Here is a 25124-nt window from a genome sequence, read left to right as displayed (position 1 = left end):
GGCTGGGGGCATTGAACCCGAGTGGACAATGTTCAAAGTTTCCATTGCTGAAGCTGCGGTGAGGAGCTGTGGTCTTAGGTGCCTCAAGGGACGGTAACCCACGAACACCGTGGTGGACACCGGTGGTCAGGGAAGCCGTCAGACTGAAGAAGGAGTCTTTCCGGGATATGTTATCCCAGAGGACTCCGGAGGCAGTTGTAAGGTACCGAAGGGCCCGAAGGGCTGCAGCCTCTACCGTGAAAGAGGCAAAGCAGCGAGTGTGGGAGAAGTTCGGAGAAGACATGGAGAAGGACTTTCGGTCGGCACCAAGGTGCTTCTGGAAAACCGTTCGCCACCTCAGGAGGGGGAAGCGGAAAAACCATCCAAGCTGTGTACAGTAAAGATGGGACGCTGTTGACCTCAACTGATGAGGTAATAGGGCGGTGGAAGGAGCACTTTGAGGAACTCCTAAATACGACTAATACGCCCTCTATGGTAGAGGCAGAGCTGGAGGATGATGGGGGATTGTCGTCAATTTCCCTGGTGGAGGTTGCTGAGGTAGTTAAACAACTCCACAGTGGCAAAGCCCCAGGAATTGATGAGATCCATCCAGAAATGCTTAAGGCTCTGGGTGTGAAGAGGTTGTCTTGGTTGACACGCCTCTTCAACATTGCGTGGAAGTCTGGGACGGTGCCTAAGGAGTGGCAGACCGGGGTGGTGGTTCCCCTTTTTAAAAAGGGGGACCAGAGGGTGTGTGCCAATTACAGGGGTATCACACTTCTCAGCCTCCCCGGTAAAGTCTACTCCAAGGTGCTGGAAAGGAGGATTCGGTCGATAGTTAAACCTCAGGTTGAAGAGGAACAATGCGGATTCCGTCCTGGTCGTGGAACAACGGACCAGATCTTTACTCTCGCAAGGATCCTGGAGGGAGCCTGGGAGTATGCTCAACCGGTCTACATGTGTTTTGTGGATCTGGAGAAGGCGTATGACCGGGTGCCCCGGGAGATACTGTGGGAGGTGCTGCGGGAGTACGGGGTGAGGGGGTCCCTTCTCAGGGCCATCCAATCTCTGTACGACCAAAGCGAGAGCCTTGTCTGGGTTCTCGGCAGTAAGTCGGACTCGTTTCAGGTGAGAGTTGGCCTCCGCCAGGGCTGCGCTTTGTCACCAATCCTGTTTGTAGTATTTATGGACAGGATATCGAGGCATAGTCGGGGTGGAGAGGGGTTGCAGTTCAGTGGGCTGGGGATCTCATCGCTGCTTTTTGCAGATGATGTGGTCCTGATGGCATCATCGGCCTGTGACCTTCAGCACTCACTGGATCGGTTCACAGCCGAGTGTGAAGCTGCTGGGTTGAGGATCAGCACCTCTAAATCGGAGGCCATGGTTCTCAGCAGGAAACCGATGGAGTGCCTTCTCCAGGTAGGGAATGAGTCCTTACCCCAAGTGAAGGAGTTCAAGTACCTTGGGGTCTTGTTCGCGAGTGAGGGGACAATGGAGCGGGAGATTGGTCGGAGAATCGGCACAGCGGGTACGGTATTACATTCAATTTATCGCACCGTTGTGACGAAAAGAGAGCTGAGCCAGAAAGCAAAGCTCTCAATCTACCGGTCAGTTTCTGTTCCTACCCTCACCTATGGTCATGAAGGCTGGGTCATGACCGAAAGAACAAGATCCAGGGTACAAGCGGCCGAAATGGGTTTCCTCAGGAGGGTAGCTGGCGTCTCCCTTAGAGATAGGGTGAGAAGCTCAGTTATCCGTGAGGAGCTCGGAGTAGAGCTGCTGCTCCTTCGCGTCGAAAGGAGCCAGTTGAGGTGGTTCGGGCATCTGGTAAGGATGCCCCCTGGGCGCCTCCCTAGGGAGGTGTTCCAGGTACGTCCAGCTGGGAGGATGCCCCAGGGAAGACCCAGGACTAGGTGGAGGGATTATATCTCCAACCTGGCCTGGGAACGCCTCGGGATCCCCCAGTCGGAGCTGGTTAATGTGGCTCGGGAAAGGGAAGTTTGGGGTCCCCTGCTGGAGCTGCTACCCCTGCGATCCGACCCTGGATAAGCGGACGAAGATGGATGGATGGATATATATATATATATATATATATATACACACACACACACACACATACACATAAATTACATATAATATACATTATAGCTACACATGCAGAAACAAATACACACTCGTTCATTTACAGTACATACCTATTCACACAATATACATGTATAATATACAGGTATAAACTAATAAAGACAAACACACACTGTACAAACACATAAGCCTATCAACTTACAATCAGATAAAAAGTAGACATAAAATGCAAAATGTAGCATATATGATGGACAAATTGTCAACTGTGGTGTTTGTGGAAGTGTGGTGTGGTTGATCTACTGCAGGTAGCTGATCTAGCATGTCCGACTTTTCATCCATAATGCAGCAGTAAAGCCCCCCGGTGCAATGGCTACTGGCCCCCCTCGCATCTTCAAAAGATGGGTGAAGACGGCATGAATTATAAATACCCCCAGACTTTCACACCAACACCCTGTTGTGAATGTTTGATTACTCTGGGATATAAATACTTAGATTTGACCAATACATATTGGTCAAATCTAAGTATAATATAGGTTATCCACATTTAAAATGCACATTCAGAAACACATTTCTGAATGTGCATTTTAAAGGTGGATAACCTATATTTTTGGGGGATAAAGCTTTTAATAACCAGTGTATATTAGGGCTGTTTAGGGAACGAATACCGAAAGTCGAATATAATTAAAATAGTAAAATAATCAATACTATTCAAATGCTGAAATTACTATTCGAATGTTACTTTTTTTTATAAATATGTTGGCTAACATTAGCTAATCTCCCTCTTCTCGCCTTGGCCTACCTGCATGTGTCACTCTTGTCACGTCTTATGAACAATAACTTAAACTTAAACACAAGGCATTGTGAGGTCTAAGCTAACGTTACGTACCGAGTAACATTAGTACAACATTACGGAACTAACGTTATGTACCGAGTAAAGTTAGCACAAGGGGAAGTGACAGGCTGCGGCTAGAAATCATAAGAAGGACGGGAAATAGTTTTAACATGACTTGAAAATCGACATCCACCGAGCCAAAGTGCTTATGTTATCAAATGTTAGCTCGTTATTGTTCTCTAACTGTCGCGAGTTATTAGCTAGGTGCTTCATGGAGACTACTAAAGTTAATGTTAGCTGACCTACAGCTGACAGAGTTATAGGAGCTTACCTGGGAGCTTCATGGAGACTACTGAAGTTAATGTCAGCTGACAGAGTTATAGGAGCTTACCTGGGAGCTTCATGGAGACTACTAAAGTTAATGTTAGCTGACCTACAGCTGACAGAGTTATAGGAGCTTACCTGGGAGCTTCATGGAGACTACTGAAGTTAATGTTAGCTGACCTACAGCTGACAGAGTTATAGGAGCTTACCTGGGAGCTTCATGGAGACTACTGAAGTTAATGTCAGCTGACAGAGTTATTAGGAGCTTACCTGGGAGCTTCATGGAGACTACTGAAGTTAATGTTAAATGCCCTACAGGTGACAGAGTTATAGGAGCTTACCTGGGAGCTTCATGGAGACTACTGAAGTTAATGTTAGCTGACCTACAGCTGACAGAGTTATAGGAGCTTACCTGGGAGCTTCATGGAGACTGCTAAAGTTAATGTTAGATGCCCTACAGCTGACAGTTAGCTTCAACTTCATATATTACCTTGTAATAGCTGTATTCTCAGTAACGAGACAATCTGCAAGAAACTGCTTATAAATCACTAAAATTGTAGTGGCAGCACTGTTTGGCTTGGTTAATGCAGTTAGCATTGTTAGTAACCTAACTAGTTTATGACACATTGTTTCGGCTGTGCTTTCTAACATAATGTCATTGTGCTAACCGAGCACCGTTAGCCTTTACAACAGAGCCGCTTCACTACACTTGTTAGATAACGTGTCATTCCACAGTTCTCTGTTGAGTTGAGTTTGTCTCTGTGAGCTCGTGGTGGAAAATGAATGTAAACAAAGTTGCGTGCAGGTCCCCTCAAGGCCAGGCTGATGTTAGAGGTCCCTCTAGGGGACATAACGTGTAACAACAACCACATGCTCGTAGTGGCATTGACAATGCATAAGCCTGAGTAGTGTAGTACATATTAATAACAATTAATGCAATTGAGCATTAAATAAAATATTCAAATATTATTTGAATATTTAAAAAATATCAAATGGAATTTGAATGGTATTATGGAGGAAGATTGACAGCTCTAGTGTATATACCGGGATTCAAGCCCAGGTAATTGCAATTCCATTATGTATCTTATCAAAAAACAATGCTCCAATCCCCGGATCAATTTAATTAATATCAGGTTTAAGAAGCCTGTAAAACTGGATTTTGGAGACATTAAACCTACACACGAGAAAGTGATATTATCTGGTATCTGAAAAAAATAAACATTTGCGCTGAGGATTCAAAGCCAACAAAAGTGTACATCTGGTCCTCTCAGTTTGAGGATCAAAAAGGTTTACTGAGTATTTCATAGCTCGAGTTAGAGCAACAGTCTTAAGCTTAAATTCTTTTAGCCTGCAGTCATCACAGTGTTTAGTAATGCAGTGGCAAATCCTCACATCTCTGCCTAATCTACAAGTACCTTTCCCTCTGTTTACTCCGATGCAGTATCTGAATTTGATCTGTATTCAGGGCACTAGTGCAGTGCCCGTTCAAAAGTACACATTATATCAATATAATAAACATTTCTGTTAATGTTGTGTTGCCAAAAACAATAATTTTGTCATTTTAGTCAAACTAATTTCACAAAAGATTTGATGTGATATATCTTATTATCAGTGTTGGGAGTAACGTGCTACAAAGTAACGCGTTACTGTAATTCCACTACTTTTAGCGGTAACGAGCATGTAACAAATTTTTTTTTTTAATCAAGTAAGAAGACAGACCTACTTTAGTTGCTTCTGATCTAACGTAGCAGGACCTTAGGGTGGCACAATGATACACCATTCGAACAATGAGCATTAAACCACAGCATGGCCGATAGTGCGGATAGAATGAGCTTTCTCTCCAGGAAGTATGGACATTGTAAAATGATAATGAAGGAGGCAGTTTATCATTTAGTCTTCTTTACTCTGAACTCCTGATGCAAGTAACAAGTGAGCAGTGACACACACGTTTTGGGTGCTACCGTATATGTCACAGTATATGCGCATGCTCATTTTAACTACCGTATATGACACTGCAGCAGAGGTATTCATTTCCAAACAGGTTTAATGGATTGACTGTTAAAGCATTAATTTAATTAGCAAAGTTTTTTTGTCAGCGGTTATGTTATAAGTGTTATACAATAAGATAGGATGGCAAACTTACACAATTGAGTTGCAACAACAGAGGGAAGTGGCAGATAGTGCTGGTTGAAGGAAGTAAAGAAGAGTTTGGTTGAGAAGTTAGTATATCCAGGGGTCAGAAACACACATGGTGAGATACACTTAAAGTTATTGTCCGTAAGATTTTCCTCCACTGAATTGTCTGTTAAGTTCCTATCTATCGAAGAGCGAGTTATAACAATGGTGATTGAGCATATGACCCACTGATGAAAGTGCTTGTATTTGCTGCTATGTCCTTCTGACTGTCTGGGCAACTTTCCCACCCTAAATTCAAATGCAAGTGCAGAGTAAGTGATGCTTTTTACGTCAGTCAGCGGTGAATGAGGGGAAAGTGGTTCAAGGCTCAAGGTAACTTTATTGTCCCCGAGGGGCAATTGTTTGTACAGCCAGCAGACAGACATAAGGACAAGACACCCAACAATACAGCAAATCATGAAATACCCACAGTATCTAAAGCACAATAGTAAATAAATACATTTAAAACAGTTCTGGCAAATTGTTTAAAATGGAAATGGAAGTCGGGATAAAAGAGTTTCTGAGTCTATTGGACCTGTATCTGGGCCTGCTATGGTGCCTGCTGCCCGCTCTACCTCAGCCTCCACTTCATCAGCTAAGGTTTATATCACATTTTGCCTCAGTGGCTAGTAGGGTGTTTGTGTCACTGCTTGGCTAAGTGCACTAACTTTAACTGGGCTGGGCGTACACTGGCTAACGGCTCCACTCATTTGACTACAAAAGCTACGTGCTAACACAGTAAACAGTGCTGGAAAACATAGCGCCTCCCCTCGGTGAGTAATCTCGATAGCTGCGTTACCACTCTTGACTGTGTTAGCCACGTAAGCTAGACGCTGCCTCCCCGGCTCTATCATCTCCACTGCTGCGTGTGTCCCCACACAGCTCGCATCTTCATGGATCTATTAGCTCTTAGCTCATCTTAGACTAAACTGCTGTCTGTGTGGACTAGAACATGTGAAGGCATCGCGCAGGTGAGAGCTGCCAATCTACCGACGTCATTCAGTCGACACCTCACTTGAAAGTCGCAGAGGAGCGCCTGCAATTGCATCTTACTGCCAAAGCTGCCGCTTGAAACTCAAACTCAAATCTTACGGAATATAATTTTAAAATAGAGAGCGGAGGTATTGTTTTTAAAATAGGTGGACGACGTACTTGACTGAGAGACGTGAAGCCCTGAGCCGCGCGGCCACAGCTGCACACAGCCGCACACAGCCGTCGCCCCCCCCCAACCTTTATTGTGCTTTATTAGCTAAGTTTTATTTACAGTATATTCATATTTAACGTGTCGCATTCAAAGGGCAACCCAGTGGCCTCCATGTTTATTTCTGTACATCACTGTGCTGCATGTGAGGTCTTTCGCCCATGGGGGTCACCACAAACACACAGAGAGACACATAGCCGGACAGACTCACACAGAGATTCCGGCCTTTATTAGTTAGAGAAGTCTGGACTAGGAGATGGAGAGAGAATATCAGATTAGAGAAATATCTTATTTAGATGTCCTCAAGCAAGACTCAGAGTCAGAACTCATTATGGGTCTTATGTCTTACATTCAGCCCTCCACTTTCTCCACCATCTGCCATTGGCAGAAGCTCCAAGACCTTTAAGGCCCTGACACACCAACCAGACGGGCCGACCATCGGCAGAAAAGGCAGTCGGACTGATCAGTCGGGTCCCCGAGGTCCAAAAAGTGCCTGAGAACACACTGAGGCGACGCCGACTTGAGCGTACGCTCTGCGCCTGCGCGAAACGTAATATGTCTCCATAGCAGCAGGCGACGCTGCTCTGTATTGTTTCTATTAACAGTCTGATTATTATTTTATATATTATGTATATTATATATATATTATTAGTGACGAACGTGTCACGTGGTTCTTTTTTCTCCGGGAAATTCACAGCCAGACTGTCATGGCGGCTTTGTTCAAATTAATCGCATACATAATTAACGGTGCCTGAACCGATACTTTTTAAGAAAGTAAAAAAAGAAAAGAAAAAAAAAGGGTACTAAACAACAGTTGGTGACATTAAAGAACGGCTTGTTTATTGCTAAGGCCATATGGTCAACATTAAATGATTTAATAATAATGTATAACAATAACAATAACTTATTTCACTAGTAAATTGCTGTTGAACGACAAAAACAATAACCAGATAGGAAAAGGACATTTACAATAACTTCAAATGCACCACGAGGCTGTAGTTTACCAGTTTCATTGAACGCACCGTCTGTGTTGTTTCTCTGACGGCAGCTGCAGATTGTTACATCCCGGTGTTGAATCCTTGACAGTAAAACACAGTCACACTTTACACCGTTTATTGTTAGCTGTCAGCATTATATATATATATATATATGAGTGTTGGTAAAAGATGACAGACTACCATGTCCTAAGGATTTGCACACTAAACCATCCTCTCAGAACAACTTTCTCCCTTTTTTAACGCTATCACAGTCGTGCTATTTCCACATTTGCTATTTAAGGAGTCCTGATTTACATGACCACGAGACGTCTCATGTCAGGAAACTTCTGTTGACTTTTTTTTCTGGAGCTTTTCATCACGCTCATCACATGACGTGGTGGTCTGGCAGCTAAGATGTGGTTGAAAGGACAACATTCATTATTTAAAAAAAATTATCTGTGGAGTTTTATTGTAACTAAATGTTTATAGATAGAGCAGGAGCAGTGATAACCAACATGATAAAGTGCTACGTCCAGGAACTGTAATTTATCAGGATACACTCCAAAGAAGTGCTGGACATACATAACCTCTACTGATTATTGGATAAGTGATCACTGAATTGCATTCGTTTTAGCAAGGAAAAGACCAGTCAAACACTGAGAAAACCATCAAAAGTAATTATTTAAGGTGGTTTTGCACAGTGAAGCAAGAATGACACTAACTGGCTGATACCCAGTTGTATGAGTTGAATCCACCTGGGCCACTAACAGTTAGTTTCTCAACTGTGAAGACACAGATTGTATGCTTTGCTTATTGACTTAAGACAAGCCTCTTTAGACCACCGCTGATCTAAAAGGGCCTCAGTACATTAACTCAGCTGCCATGAAAAACTTTTCTCCTCTGTGCTGTTAAGTTCCCCCGTGTGAAACCTGGCATGTTGATCCACCCTACCTGACAGGGCAAGACAGCCAACCCATTCATCTTCCCCCATCTTCCTTGTTTGATCCTACAGCCCTGGGACTTCAAAGCCTATAGGCTAGCCTACTGTGGTTCTCCACACACCACGCAAAACTGACAGCTACAAGGAACTATGGTACACCCCATACATGATACAGATCAGGACTTGGTCAGAGATCGTCTTGGAAACATGCACGTTTCATGGTCACGTCTGCTTTTTGGACAATGATGCCGATGGCAGCCGGGCAGCTTTTTCAGTCATTTAGATTCAATTCATATTAAATTCAGCCATTTGCTGTGTTTTTCTCTTTCTCAAGCAGACTGTCCAGTGGTGAATCTGCAGCATTATTCATACACTGCAACAATTAAAACATCAACAGGGGAAGGAGAAAAATATGTACATTATTTATATCTGTCCTACAGGGAGACAGTGAGTCAGAGCTAATGAGAGGCTGAAGCTTTGAAGTCATGGAGCCCTCAGTGAGGTGAATGGCATGAATTAAATACCACCATCAGATACATTTTGCCTTCTAGATGGCTAATTTTAGCCAGTGTTATGAGCCCTGTCTTGTCTATTTTTTATTTGAATATAATTAAGTCTCCTCCACAGCCTCAACTACAAGCAGTACCCCAGGAGCTGGTAGGGAATGGATGTAGAATGAAGAGGAAATTAATATTCCATGAGAATATACAGTATGTGAGAGATACAGTTGTTGTGAAGTGGAGTGGAATGGATGCATTTCTTTTAACGCCTCTTGAAGCAAGATAAGTGTGAAATGTTTTGGCAAAAGGCATCTTTGCTAAATAGAGGAGGCTCTGCCAGCCAGACTTGACCCCTTTCCCTGGCACTGCCGGTGTCCGCCGTCATGCCCTGTGCCATGCTGATATGCTATCTGCTCAAACAGATGCCTGCTCTGGCCTCGCAGTGCCACTCTCCGGTCCTCCACTTTACTCGTAGCTGCCTGCTGATGTTTTGTCCGCCCTAGCTCTTCGTATAACTCTTGTCTCCTTGAAGTACAGCGGAGAGATAACCGAGACCTATGCTGACCTTACTGTTAAAGGGAAGCTGTCTGCTGATGAATGGTCTGTGTGAGTCTGAGGACAGATACGACATAAAGACATCCAGCAAGAGCGACACGGTGTAAACATTTGGCCTACCTCCACAGTGAGCTCTCCAGTACCTTGGTGGAGTCAGCGTGGTAGTACTTGGTCAGGATCAGGATGACCTGCAAGAGATGGTGGAAGAGAGAGGTATATTTAAGCTACTACTAAAGAAAGGGACTGGTTAGTGCTTTAACAGCTTCAGCCAGGCTTTAGTTTTTCATTGTCTCTCTTGTTTTTGCCTCACTAATGATGCGTTCCAGAAACAATTTTTAGCCCGTAAGTTACGACTTCAAGTCACGACTCACGACTTGTTAGCATTCCAGGCAAAGTCACCACAAACCCTTCTACCTAGCGTTAGTTAGTGGCTACCTAACGTTGACGTTAGCTAGCGCTAGCTGATACTAGCGATTTCTAGTCGGCGACATATTTTGGGCTTCATTTAATAAACATAACCTGTAGTAGTACACAATAGTATGTGTATTGTTTTGATTACAATGTGCGGAATTACTTTACGTTGCCTATTTATGTCTATTTATTTATATTTCTCACCGTTAATCACCGGCGTCTGTACAGCATCAACAGGGGTCGCCATTGTTGTTTATGTGTGTGTGTGTGTGTGTGTGTGACATCAAAAACTGTAACTGGGAGTACAACAACGAGTTCACAGGTAGTAAGTTACGGGTTTGACTGCCGTTCCAGGGCACTTTCACGGGGAGAAGGTTGTGAAAACACAGATTACGGGTTGCCTGGAACACAGCATAAGTCATGTCATTTCAGACTCTGCCACTCCCTCCTGCTCTGCATTACCTGCTGATTCCATTCACCTGGCCTGCCCCACCCGCATACTCACCTGCTCCTCATCAGCTAATCAGCCCCTCAGTATATGTACTGGTCCATTTCCTTAGTTCTTTTCCTGAATGTTTTGTGTGTTACTGCCAAGCTCTCCAGTGTTACATTGTCTGTATTTGCCTGCTCAGACTCTGCTTGTTTTTAGACCATGGATTCTGCCTGCCCCTCTTTGGTTTTGTTTGCTTGTGTGATTGATCTTCTGGTGTGGGCAAAACAACTTAGAGCTCAATGCTCTAAAAACAGTGGAAAGGGTTGTGGATATTGAAAAGATTGCAGCCCCACCTGCTCCCATCAAAAAAGATTGTAGCCCCACCTGCCCCCATCACCCTGTAGGACTCATCAGTTACACATCTTGGATGATCATCCCTGTAAATTGCACATTTTCTGTACTGTGAACTTTTTGCACACCCTGCTCAAAACTGTACTGTTTTATTGTAGCATCTTTATTTTTAATTATTGTAATGAATTTTTTTTTTATTTCCTCTAAATGTTTATTGTATGCACCAAACACACTTACTTGTCAATAAACCTGATTCTGAAGATAATTGTTAGTCAGATAAAATATCTTTTAAATTTGCAAACTTATATAACTGACTTAAGACTTAAAAAAAAAAAAAACATCACTATTGCCTTAATGGCCATTCTACCAAGCTATTACTTGCTAATGTGCTAATGGCTGACTGAATATTGTGCAGCAGTTAATTTAACATAGCAATCCCTAATGGCGGGCAACAGTGGTAACACAATCATTATCAGCCATAGTGTACAATTATTTCACAAAGGACTTATCTTTTTGACTAATTTTCTATACTTTTATTTTTCAATCTTAGACATTTTTGCAACAAATTCAGTGACAGATAACCACATATATAGGCAGAGTGAGATGTCAGTGTTTAAAATTGTCATTGGACCCTTAAGATCCAATAACATGTCTTCAATCAATACGTATATTTAAAGTGCCATTGGTCAGTCACTAGACCTGCATAAATGTGGCAAATTTTTGGCCAAGATTTGATCTAATCTCTCCTCTGCATTTATATTTCAAGCAAAGACAACAGTGAGGGAACTCCATCTACACTGCTGCTGATTTTTATGCTGAGTCTTGTTTGAGGGTGCTTGGAGAAACTATTACCCTGAATAAATAAGAGTCTGGTTTTCCACTTTGATTCTAGAGAGCGCTCACACAGTGTTTTCCCCAATGTTTCCTCATAGCCTCCTCTCTGCAAGCCAAATTATGAATTTAGCTTAAACACATTTTTCTTGGGGCGATTTGATTATGAAATCTATGTTATAGTATATAGTAGAGGTTGGTTTTGGGTTAGGGGACAGACACAATAGTATTGCAAAATTTCACAAAAGATTAAATAAATAAAATGTTGGGATGCATTATTCATATGACCAAGACATCTTGGTCCAGGGCACAAATCCCATGCGTGTATACTGGATCAGAGACTCTTGTCTTTCATATTTCTGAGAACTCCTGTTCTTGACAGCTTGGTCTGCTGGGATTTGCGTTGCCATGGCAAGACTGCCAGTGGGTCAGGCAGCTCAGTGGGGCCTAGAAGTGTGATTGACAGGCTGGCTTGCAGTCCTAGGTGTTGTAGAGAGTGGCTTTAGGCAGAGGGATGTTTATTGGCTGAGGGGTCCTGCCCAGAGGCAGCTGCCAACAGCAGGCCGTGTTGAAAGTGGCTGCTCCAGGGAGTCAAGCTGCAAGCTCTGTGCAATAGGGACACTCCTGATACATCTTAATGTGGAAAGCAAGCACAGCCTCCATCATATTATCTGTGGTGATAGTACACAATTATGGCTCTTATTTTAGGGCTGCATGTTTCCTTGAATTTGTGGTGACTTGCAGAACATGTGCATGGACATTTGACAGTCTGGGTGGCCTGGAAAAATGAAAGACAAGTTCAGGAGGTAAATATCTGCTTGATTTCTTCGTTAGATAAAATGAAAGCTGTGCTGTCTTACTTGGCTGACTTAATAAGATACCTGGTTGCAGGCCCAAATATGTTCTGAAATATGCTTCTGTCCTGTCAGAAAGTTTAGTCTAAATGTGTAGCATACAATCTAGCATTAAGTAGTGCCCAAGGCTTCACATTGCCCTCTTGTGTAAGGGAAGGCTACACAGCCTGTAGTATCCAGCTGCAGTTAGTATTAAAAAAGAAACCAATTTCATAAGACCCTCCACTGAGGCAGGGCTTTAACTGTGTCTTAAAAGAGTTCTATTTTCGCAAAAAACTTGGTTAAAGTGGAGCACCCCAGCTGGAGACATACAGATTGAGCTTTGAGAGCTCTAGACCAATTACCACAACACAGACTGCCATCAAAGCCACTCAGTGGAGTCTCTAGGCACTTGGCTCAAAACAACCCAAACTCACAAGTTTCAACCCTGATGAAGCTTGGCTTCCAAAGATGTTCACTGAATCCAGAAAACCGGAACAGAGAAACTTTTCCCTGAGCAGCAGACCAGACCAGGACAGGCCAGGGCCGATAAGGACCTCGGTAACAACTCTAACGCAGGTGCAGTAAAAGTGTACAACCTGCTTTTGCTCTACCTCTAACTGTCATTAAAAACTCTCTTTGCTGATGAGGAATTAGACAGCATCCCTAGTCATGTAGCATGTAGCAAGTGTTCACCAATTGGTTGTTGGCCTACTGTGACTCAACTGGTGTCTCTGGAAACAGGCTGTCCGCCTCTGCACAGCTGTCCTCCTAATGAGATACTGGTGCAAAGCTTGACACTCATTCCGTGCATGCAGCCAGTAACAGCACTAGTCCCTTGACTTAAGGATTAGATCTACCATGCTGCATTCTTAGTACATGTTCCTCACTGACCCAATCTTGTTTTGTTTTTTTTCTTCAGCTTTAAACCTCCAGTTGAAAATGTAAGGTAAAAAGCTACATTGACTGATTTACTTATTTATTTGTCTGGCAACCTCTGTCTTGTACATGAAAAGAAGAAGTGGAAAGAAACAGCCTCTCAAGTCTATCAGTCCATCTCAGTCTCATGAGACTGAGGTATGCATCATTCAGCCAAATGTCGATGCCAATGAAATATTCTGCCTCTCTATCCCCACGTTAAGTCTGTCTTCAAGGCCTATGTTCTGCTCAATTGGAAAATAATTTTTCTTTGGGTATAAAGTCGACAGGGCAAGGATGGATTCGGCCATAAATCAGTACTAGCAGGAGGCAGAGAGAGCGTTTATTTGGCAGCATCAAACCGAGGCACATTGACAAAACTGCTAAACAGCACAGAAGCCAGATTTCTCTATTGCCTCGAGTGTACCGAGCAGTCCGTTAAGACAACAACTTGGCAACATCTACCTACAGCTCATTGGACTAAAGGGCATAATTGGCACAGGCTGAGAATCCAACCAGAGCGGTAAGAAAAAATACCCTCTTTTTTAGGAAACGCAATGCCATGCCAGTCAGTTGTAATTCTATACAAATAAATCACAGAACAATACTTAGAGTCAACAAGTATCGGAAAACATGTCAAGTTATAGCCAACAAAGTCTTGGAGCTCATTGTTTTCATGAGCAATCACAGAAAAGGGTATTCATATCCTCTGTTGATTACGATAAACTGAAAGAAGTTTGTCTGTGAACTTGCTGACCTACTAATACTGTTGTAGAGGAAGTTTCGCTCTATTGTAACCACCTTATAATACCACAACCACATAATCAGCCACTGTGGGTTTCTTGTTTGTAAGCTAGCGGACAATTGGCTAATGGCTTTTATTGGGGAAAAGTCAACAGGGAGGTCAGGACCCACTGATGACTTCATACAAGAGCTACAAGAGACCCCATTGAGAGTCAAGCTCATAGCCGAGCTCCTCGTGAACTCCAGCTTGACAACCACTGTTTATCCCCGAGACATTCCCAGCAACTGTGAGCCAATGGAGCGCTATCAATCAGCTATTGAGGAGACAGAAGGAGAAAGGGATCATCAAAGAAAGGAACTGTGGGGAATTAAAGACAGACTATGAGGCTCCGGAGAAAGAATGCCCGCATTCATTTTGAAAGTGAAAACAGTAAAATATGAGAACTCCATCGAAATGTGTGACACCGCTCTCCTCATCCCACCGGACACTTGGCATTCTTCATAAACAGACCACACACATGAACAATGCATCACAGTCTGTAATAAAAGGGAGGAACTCATTTGAATCTATTTTTCAAAAAAGATGAAGAATAATTTATATTCTTGGGGCACAAAAAAAATTGGTAAAATTTGGGGAACAATACTTTGACACCATTTTTCTCTCTCTCTGTTTATACACACACACACACACACACACACACACACACACACACACACAGAAAATCTGACATGAAATGAGAGGGAAGTTGCAGTTAGTGTCTTACTATCCCTCTTGCTCTTGTCTCTCGACTCTTGGCTCTTTCCTCCACTACTTTGCGTGCAAGTGTATTCTGTTCTGTAGCATTTCGCATTTCCAAAGCATGAAATTCACTAGCTCAACGGATGCACGTTGCTGGGATAAAACCTGACATCCCGCACGTTTCTCGAGAGGGCGCTATCTCCGCTAACGGTTGTTGTAGTTTGAAGAAAGGTAAAACAAGAACGTTTGGAAATTGTAGTAATCTTGACAGAGACAACTTCTCACGTTGAGCACACAAATGCGTGTCTCATTTATTTATATAGGGAAAACAATTCATTCACAAAATGGTGCTGCCCAGCAACCCAACCCCCAGGTCCCACATGACGTCATCACACGCTTAAAGGGACAGCAATCCCTAAACCAACATAATACATGCACAACATATTACATTAAACAACAAAGGTGAATTATGTCTGTCACAATCACTACACACAAACATTTTTTTCTCCCCCTATCCTAGACAAGATAAGGGATGTAGTTGGAGTGTGGTATGTCTGGCAATGTGAGACTACGATGGAGGTGAATGGATTTCGTTTGTGCTCACATTATTGAAAAATAATTAACATCCACCTTACTTACTATGCATAATCCACAGACCTCATTGTGGACAGTTTTCTATGTCCTAACAAAGAAAGGTCAACATTTGTTCTGTTGATTATAAATTGGTTAAAATAACCCTTTAAAGAAGCAATGCTTGTTTTTAACGCATGTTATTATCCCATAGTCTTGAATCCTAACTGGTTATCCAATGGACATTTTGGTGCCCTGTCCTTGCTCACTCAGGCACACACATACACACACACTTGTATAACATCAAGTGCTTAATTCATCCAAATAGTTTCCCATTACTCCCATCCTTCCCGTTCAATGGTTACAGTAATTATTCAGGACCAGTCGCCACTGACTAGTCACATCTGGTTGAAGTCGTTTTTGTGTTGGACCTTGACCATGCTCTTTATCTGAGGCCAGCCAGTGACCTGCACACTCGTTACCATTTTAACAGTAGTTTTGAGATTGCCACCATTCATTAAACTGCTCAGGCAGAGAAGAGAGGAGGACAATTATATGGACATTTGCTTCTGCTTGCCTTTTGCTCTGTCCACACAGAAAGCTTATGTTGACCTAACTTGCAAGAGTCCATCTACCCAGGTGGAATGGAAGCACATCTGGATGCCAGATATGCCGTAGTAGTCGTTGAATTATTTCAACTTCGTTATTCTTTTCTACTCTTTACATACAATATCTGAAGAGCTTCTAATTTTTTCCATTATTACTGTTGGTCATAATACAGATTTGACATTTTACACATTTTAACAAAAGCTTTAACAGAATGTTTCTCAACAATTGTCTTTGAGTCTGAATAAAAGTAACCATTAAAAGTAGTCGCCTATAAATCCATGTAGCTGCTTTAGCAAACTGCATGGCAGACATTGTGCAATTAGCCACAACTGGAGTCTCCATTTTGATAGAATTAGATGATGACAAGGGCATATGTACCTTGTAACGTTTGCCATTTGGAATTGTGCAGTTTGCTTCAACATCTGAGGAGATTTTAAGCGGACACACTGATTTTTCAGAAAGGCCCAAACTTCTTGCCCCTATAGCTATATGGCACTATTGCTTTTGCCAGACTCCATATTTTCCAACAGAGGCGATGAGTAAAATGTTATCATGACCACACTGTAATATGAGAATACCAGGTTGATGTACAGCAGAAATTTAATCATGCATCCCTGCAGGGTTCCAGAGTGCGATCAAACATCGGTTCTTCATGCATCGCCAACTGAAGGAACCAAGCAGGCCTGCATTTTTGCACAATCCAAATTTTCGTCCAGCCTTTCCCTTTTCAGAGTGTATCTTGCCAGCTCTAAAGCTGTTGTTTCCCGTAGCGAAGGGATTTTGAGAACAGCAACACACAAAGAGCGGAAGCAGAGGGGAAAAGCCTGACAGATGTCAGACTTTATCCTGGAAATGTACTTCCGTTGATCCAAACTAATGGCGTTTTTCCATTACATGGTACCTGCTCGACTCTACTCGGATTGGCCCGACTCGACTCGGCCGCGGTGCCCAGTCCTCCATTTTCCATTGCAGATTTAGTACCGCCTCATGCCTGAGGCGAGCGTGGCTGGTCGTCATAGCGACGCAGCAGGAAACTGCCGTGACCTAACGCGACACACACACAGAGAACGTTGAAGGTGTGTTGTTTTTGACTCTCGGCATGTGGCTGTTGCCACAGCCAGAAGAACAATTTTGTTTCAAAAGAAGCTGGAGGCAGGTCTGTGTGTGTGTGTGTGTGTGTCTGTGTGTGTGTGTGTGTGTGTGTGTGTGTGTGTGTCTAGCATTGGGTTCAGAGAGGAGGCAGAAGCGCTGCCATACAGACAGCTTTACCTCTGATTACAAAAGACCATGAAAGCAGAATTGGTTGTTCTCTGGTGCAGAAAAATCTGCTTTGCGGTGCGTCGCACAGTTGCTCGGTGCTTCCGCCTTTTGTCCATTGCCTGGGTCAATCTGCTCTGCGCAACACGCAGTAAAAAATCTCAAGCAGAATCACAAGTATTGTCTAGAATGGCCAAGGTCAGCTGTGCCTGGGGGAATACAATAGTTTTAGTTTAAGCAGAAATAAGACAAACATATTTATATAGTTATTATTTAGATATGAATTATATAATATGATCCAATAATTACTATAGTGCCCTATCTGCTTTTATTATTTTCCATTTTATTTTTTCATGACCATTTTCTCAGTTTTAAAGCCATCTTTTCATGTGGATGTTTAAATTAAAACTATAGTGGCTTAAGGAGATCACCGCTATCTGTTCAAAGTGGTGAGATATGCTGTCCAGATGTTTTCATATGAGTTTTTACCATGCTACAATCTCAAATAATGGAAAATCTGTGCTTGTTTGGTTCATGTTTGATCTGAAAGTGTCTGTCATTTGTAAAATCTCCTTTTGGACCGAAAACCTTCCACACCTTACTTTCCGACTTTTACCTATTCACCCATCTTTTGTCATTTTCTTTCCCTCTTTCATGTCCAACAGGTCTTTTGTTGTTTCCATCTTCTCCTTTTGATCTCCACGCAGGTCTCTGCGGTTTTCTTTCTCTTTTCTAGCTTCCTCTGCTCTCTCATGAACATCTGAGCGATTGCTATAATTGGGCTCTGATGAAATTGGTGGATTGTTTTCCAAGGAAGATACTGGAACAGATAGGACTGCCGATGTTCACACAAATGCACGTGCATCCTTCTCCAATTCTCTTAAATTATGGGGTGCATCACAACTGCAGGCTATGTTTGGAAACACACATTATTGTAATTCCAATGCCATCATAAAAGGGTGTCATCAACACACATTTAACCGCGAACCATTTATCCACGCACACATGCTGTATATTCCTGGACGTGGACTTGCGAGGATGATTTGGCCTGTGGAGAATCCAGTAGATTGACGACTTCTGACAATTTGACAACTAATTGGACCGACAGGACTGAGAGAGCTGAGTTCCTTAGATGTGTGATAATCCACTGCTGGGAGCCTGAGGCCTTTGGGACTGAATGAGAGTGTAGGGCAAGGAAGAAGAAGCGATAAAGAGAGATATGGGATATAGTGGGAGACGGGGAGATAAAAGGAAGATAGCGAGAGACGAAGAGACAAAGAAAAGAGCTGAAAGGAGAAAAGAGTTGAGAATGGATAGGTTGGAGGGAAGACGCTGCAAAGACACAAAACAAAGAAGAGATAAAGAAAAATTACAGTTAGAGAACGACTGAGAAAGATGCAAATAAGGCAAGGGCCGGAGATTGATAGAGGAGGGAAACAAGAGAGTGAGGCATTAGAAATGGAAAAGGGGGTGGGGGTGTGAAGGCTGTAACAAGGACGGTAATCGATGACGCCGAGGGATTAAGACAAGCCTTCTGGCCCTCAAATGTGTCCATTGATCTGAGAGGCTTACTGGGGACGAGGCAATGAGGTTTCATGGGGCTGCTGGGACAGCCAACCCAACTTAACCTGGCTCTTAGTAATCAGTGCTGGTCTTCAAGGGGAAACCTGATGAGGTTCATGACCTTAGACGTGTACTGTAATTCTCCAATACAAACAGATGTAAACTGGAGGCTAGACGTGGTTGTCTTTACTAAGGTAAGACCAAATAGAATATAAGCTTCCAATCATGTCTACTGTCTTTTTTTCTCTTATCTACTGAATGTCATGGTGGAAAATAGTTGTTATACAAGGTTCCCATGGCCTTTCAGACAGTTTTGGTAGCTTGGGGTGCTACGATGTTAAAGACTTTGAATGATGCTGAAAAGTCAAAAGTCATTGTAGTTCCTGTAGAATTCACTTAGCATGATCGACTTGTCTGATCTAACTTGTTGATCTAAATATTTTTTGGGCTACTTGGGGGCAGAGATGACATGTGAAGTAGGCATGATTAGCATTTTAAAATCCAATACACAATATAATACACTCTCTTTTTAGCTCTGTTTTAGTCTCCACCAACTCTCTGTGTTGTTCGGTGCTAGTTGGATAGTGTACAGTAGGTTTATCAGAGGTTTTTTACTGAAAACAGCTGGCTACTGTGTCTGGAAACAATGCTGATGAGAATGGTGATGCAGAACAAAATAATAAACATAGATAACAGACACTAAAACAGTCTGCAGTGCTGAGGGAAACAACAGAGTCCAGTGATTAGTGTGTGGGCTCGAGTGCCAACTTTTCACATACATGTCATTTGATCTGTTGCCAACATAAAAATATGAATTATAGCAGCTTAAAGATCAGAAGTCTTAATAAAAGTAAGCACAGAATATTGCAATATTTATACTTTGTGCTAAAACAAGTAGTGTGACTACATACAGATAATTAAAAACAAATCCCTATTTCAAAGAAATGACTTGAATATATTACATTTTCTATGAACACTTGTTCAGACTGCAGTTTGTTTCATTCAGTGTTGCTTACATTCTAAGCGTGAGGAATACCTGGCTATTTGATGAAAAACATACTGTATAGCCCTCTGCTCACATCTTCCTCACTAGATAATTATAAACTGGGGCTAAACTGTTCCTTTACTCTTGAGAGTACATTGCCACCATATGCTCCAAAAGTGCTAAAGAGACTCAGAAACATCAACAAGTAGATGCCTTTGAATTCAGAAACAGAATGGCGATCTGTGATGTGTCTATCTCTTTCATGCAGGATGTTGCAGAATGAAACACTGATGTCTCTGCTGACTAACAGACACTGGCAGTGTCCCATCTGAGAGTCGGAATCACAAGAAAAAAGATGGACTAAGTAGATTGATACGTTGCCGAGGACGCCTCTCCTCCTATTAGGTGGACAGATGTTGTATTGTGTCCCTAAACCCCCAATAAAATCTTTTCAGACCGGAATTTCAGGAGAACATAAAAATCAGGGACAGAAAGGCCAAGATGAAACAATGGTGATAGTAAAAGAACACCTATGTGAGGGGTTAGCGTAGCCAAGTGCATGTGTGAGGGAGTCTTACTGTATTTGTTCACTGTGACGGTAAAATACAATTTGATTGAGTGCTTCCTTGATTGATTGCTTTATTGAGTGAGTGATTGCACGAAACTGGTTCCGTCTGTTTACATCTTGTCACACCATGACATCATTATATACTAGTTTTCCCATAAAGAAAGAAAAAGACCAAATAAACATTTGTTCTTCTCACTGTATCCCATGTATTACTATTTGCTCATGTGCACCAATCATAACTCCATACATCCTTCATTCAGTCAGTAGATGGTAACAAGTTTCCCTTCTTCCCTCTCACAAAGAGGCTGCACATTGCTACATCAAACGATTTGCTATTGCTTACACAAAATATGTGTATTCAAGTGCAATATTGTCACGGTCCGCTGACCGTGACCCTGGCCTTCCCTTATAGTGTGTGTGTGTGTGTGTGTGTGTGTGTGTGTGTGAGAATGTACATTTTGTGTTTTTTTTCCTTTTAGTGTGCTTGGTGTGTTTTGGTTTGGCCTCCCTCTGTGTTTTGCCTCGCCCTCATGCTCTAGAAGTCACAGATGGGTGTGGTCATGGGAGCTTCCACTGTCACACCTGAGGCTCATCACACCACTCAGCACTCCTGTTCCTGATCATCTATCAACTCCCCATATAAGCCAGGCCAACCTTCCAGTCTCTGCTGGATCGTTGAATCAACCAGTATGATAACACGCCAGCCAACCTAGTAGCCTTCACTTTTGAGAATTACCTTTTGCTAACCTGTCTTTGTCCTGTCTCACCTCAGCCAACCACCTTGCCCTGTGCCGGAAACCTGACCAACCTACCTGCACCGCTAGACCCAGACTTCTGGAGCCCTGACCCCATTCCCTCTCTCTTACTCATCCTACCACCTGCCTTCCGGACCACATTGTGCTTTTTCTGTTCAATAAAATCACCTTTTATTGCAACTACCTCTGGTCTGTGTCTGAGTTCTGGTCACCGGTCCTGACAAATATATCTTATCTAGCAAATTGTGATGATTCATACTTCCATTCTTCGTCTTAAAAATGATCTATATACAGTATGTTTTTGACCCATGAAAAAAGGGATTGAAAGGATATGTATTTCTCTTGTTGGGGTTAAATTAAGGAACAATAGGGTTAGATACAATGCTAACAAACATTTAGGAATGTGTAACTCGCTTTTGGTTCTCAAAAGAATGGTTTGTTAAGTAATATGCATTCACAGGGGACAATTTTAAGATAAAATAGTTTGGTTAGTGTCTTGTTTGTTCAAGCTCCAAAAATGCTGGTACAGTATGGTCCAACAACCACATCTTTCAAAATCCATGGCCCCATTATGTATGCTTGTTTTTTTTAATTAAAAACTTGTAGTCTCCTAGCTTAAAGGACAATTCCAGTACAAAATGAACCTAGGGGTTAATAACAGATGTGTACCCACTCTGTCGCTCTCTGGGACATGTTTTCATGCTAATCGAATGTGTTTGTAGCTTGAAACAAGCTAGCATGGACCGCTGATTAGCTTACAACGCTAGTTCTCGGGGCACAGGGAAAGTAAAAACCAATCGCTATTTCTACCACTAAAAAGTCTCAAAATATCACCACACTTCAACGGTAGCATAATGAGGGTCCCTAAATGTTAACAGAAGCACTGTGTACAGACAGTTTATTAAAAGATAGTTTAGAAAAACAGTAGCTCCCAAGACGGCGGCTGCCTGTATACGAGAACACTACTGTCTTTATAATCTATCTTTTTAATAAACTGTCTGTACACTTACAAAGTTCTCAATGTTTCGGTTAACATCTGTTATTAACCCCTAGGTTTGTGTCGCGCCAAAATGGTCCTTTAAGCCAAGATAACCCTGATGACATCACTATGATCAGGGGTTATTTTGGTCAGACATGACAACGCTCCACAGAACTGAGTAGTGCTCCACATGACTACTACATGAATCTTTTATGAGCAAAATTAGCAGAGGACTGTTATCTAAAGGCAGAGTGAAGGAACTTATCATAATACATCTAAGCTTAATATATTCAATGATGTTCTGTTTACTTTCACACATTTGCATGCAGCTCCGTTTTTCTCTTTGTGCGTCTGTCCTGGCTAGCTTACTTGACTGGTGGCATGGACGGCGGCTCCTGTCCTAACTCCGGCTTCACCCCCCTTCAGTGGATACAGCTGCTCGCCACAGCTGAACAGCTGTCGCCTCGTTATTATCATAATCCCTCTTCCTCTCCCTCTGCTTCTCCTTTGGCTTTTTTTGCCATTTGTTTTGCTTTTGCCTTGTCATAGATGCCCATTCCCAGCTCTTTTGTCCCTTACCACCATTGCTCTTTACCTCATCCCACTGTTAAGAATCTAGCGATGCCTGAGTTTGTTTTGTGAATGGGAGTTAAAGATGATTTGGGTAATTGGAGCCGAGTGTAACAAGTATTGAATGCAACATTGAACACGGTGCAAATACTCTCAGGGTCTCATTTGGGCAAATGTATTCAGGGAGCTGCTCTAATTACACAAAGGAGATCCTTTATTTATACATGTACATTATTATACACAGTGTTCCAATGACTGGGGTTCAAGCCAAGTTAATATCCTACATGTGTGTGAACCTGTGTAAATGAGCTGTAAAGAAATGACAAATGTTATTTGGTTGTTTGTAATTCTACTCTTGAGGAGACTCTTACTGCCACATTTTCCCACCTTGTCATTAGGTACCGTTAATGTTATTTCATGGGGCAGTGTATACTCCCCTGGATATGAACAGGATTATCACAATACCACTAGTCAAAGCCAGCAGAAAATATTATGGAAATCACAAAAGTGAATACAAATAGCTTATCAAAGCGCCGTTTACATAGAGCAAACCTTGGTTGGATTGAAAATTTAAAAATCACAATTAACCCTGTATTCACTGAGTCAGCACTGGAGTATGGTCTGGCTACACTGCTTTTCTGTTTTAGGATAGGGGAAAAAAAAAAATGTTCTTGCTTGTTAATATTTCTTTAAACCAATCACAACCATCCTGAGCTAAGCCCTAAATGCAGCGATCGTGCCCTTGCAAAATAGTCAGGTCCATAAATATTGGGACATCGACACAATTCTAATCTTTTTGGCCCTATACACCACCACAATGGAGTTGAAATGAAACGAACACGTGCTTTAACTGCAGACTTTCAGCTTTAATTTGAGGGTATTCACATCCAAATCAGGTGAACGGTGTAGGAATTACAACAGTTTGTATATGTGCCTCCCACTTTTTAAGGGACCAAAAGTAATGGGACAGATTAACAATCATAAATCAAACTTTCACTTTTTAATACTTGGTTGCAAATCCTTTGCATTCAATTCCAGCCTGAAGTCTGGAAGGCATAGACATCACCAGACGCTGGGTTTCATCCCTGGTGATGCTCTGCCAGGCCTCTACTGCAACTGTCTTCAGTTCCTGCTTGTTCTTGGGGCATTTTCCCTTCAGTTTTGTCTTCAGCAAGTGAAATGCATGCTCAATCGGATTCAGGTCAGGTGATTGACTTGGCCATTGCATAACATTCCACTTCTTTCCCCTTTAAAAAACTCTTTGGTTGCTTTCGCAGTATGCTTCGGGTCATTGTCCATCTGCACTGTGAAGCGTCGTCCAATGAGTTCTGAAGCATTTGGCTGAATATGAGCAGATAATATTGCCCGAAACACTTCAGAATTCATCCTGCTGCTTTTGTCAGCAGTCACATCATCAATAAATACAAGAGAAGCAGTTCCATTGGCAGCCATACATGCCCACGCCATGACACTACCACCACCATACTTCACTGATGAGGTGGTATGCTTTGGATCATGAGCAGTTCCTTTCCTTCTCCATACTCTTTCTCTTCCCATCACTCTGGTACAAGTTGATCTTTGTCTCATCTGTCCATAGGATGTTGTTCCAGAAATGTGAAGGCTTTTTTAGATGTTGTTTGGCAAACTCTAATCTGGCCTTCCTGTTTTTGAGGCTCACCAATGGTTTACATCTTGTAGTGAACCCTCTGTATTCACTCTGGTGAAGTCTTCTCTTGATTGTTGACTTTGACACACATACACCTACCTCCTGGAGAGTGTTCTTGATCTGGCCAACTGTTGTGAAGGGTGTTTTCTTCACCAGGGAAAGTATTCTTCGGTCATCCACCACAGTTGTTTTCTGTGGTCTTCCGGGTCTTTTGGTGTTGCTGAGCTCACCGGTGCGTTCTTTCTTTTTAAGAATGTTCCAAACAGTTGATTTGGCCACACCTAATGTTTCTGCTATCTCTCTGATGGGTTTGTTTAGATTTTTCAGCCTAATGATGGCTTGCTTCACTGATAGTGACAGCTCTTTGGATCTCATATTGAGAGTTGACAGCAACAGATTCCAAATGCAAATAGTACACTTGAAATGAACTCTGGACCTTTTATCTGCTCCTTGTAAATGGGATAATGAGGGAATAACACACACCTGGCCATGGAACAGCTGAGCAGCCAATTGTCCCATTACTTTTGGTCCCTTAAAAAGTGGGAGGCACATATACAAACTGTTGTAATTCCTACACCGTTCACCTGATTTGGATGTAAATACCCTCAAATTAAAGCTGAAAGTCTGCAGTTAAAGCACATCTTGTTCGTTTCATTTCAACTCCATTGTGGTGGTGGTATAGAGCCAAAAAGATTAGAATTGTCGATGTCCCAATATTTATGGACCTGACCGTAGATAGTGGAGATAGCAGAAGGGACATCCGGAACAATATCAGGC

General features: G+C 42.4%; 1 protein-coding gene and 1 long non-coding RNA gene across 3 annotated transcripts in view; one reads left to right on the top strand and one right to left on the bottom strand.

Moving 5' to 3' along the window:
* sorcs2 (sortilin-related VPS10 domain containing receptor 2) overlaps positions 1-25124 on the bottom strand; it is a 353877-nt gene that overhangs the window by 251853 nt on the left and 76900 nt on the right. Inside the window, exon 2 of the mRNA XM_078276317.1 lies at positions 9686-9753. Within this exon, the coding sequence (XP_078132443.1) occupies positions 9686-9753 (68 nt within the window). The remainder of the gene's footprint in view (positions 1-9685; positions 9754-25124) is intronic.
* Positions 9481-21305, top strand: LOC144534407 (uncharacterized). 2 transcript variants are annotated; one of them, XR_013503545.1, is made up of 3 exons: positions 9481-9778; positions 20917-21064; positions 21150-21305. It is a non-coding gene; the product is annotated as an uncharacterized LOC144534407 (long non-coding RNA). The 2 variants fall into 2 exon arrangements; XR_013503546.1 differs by having other exon boundaries at positions 20857-21064.

Source organism: Sander vitreus, chromosome 19, assembly GCF_031162955.1.
Source record: "Sander vitreus isolate 19-12246 chromosome 19, sanVit1, whole genome shotgun sequence".
Lineage (NCBI taxonomy): Eukaryota > Metazoa > Chordata > Actinopteri > Perciformes > Percidae > Sander > Sander vitreus.
Note: the sequence above shows the minus strand (reverse complement) of the source record. Positions and strands in the feature narration are given on the sequence as shown.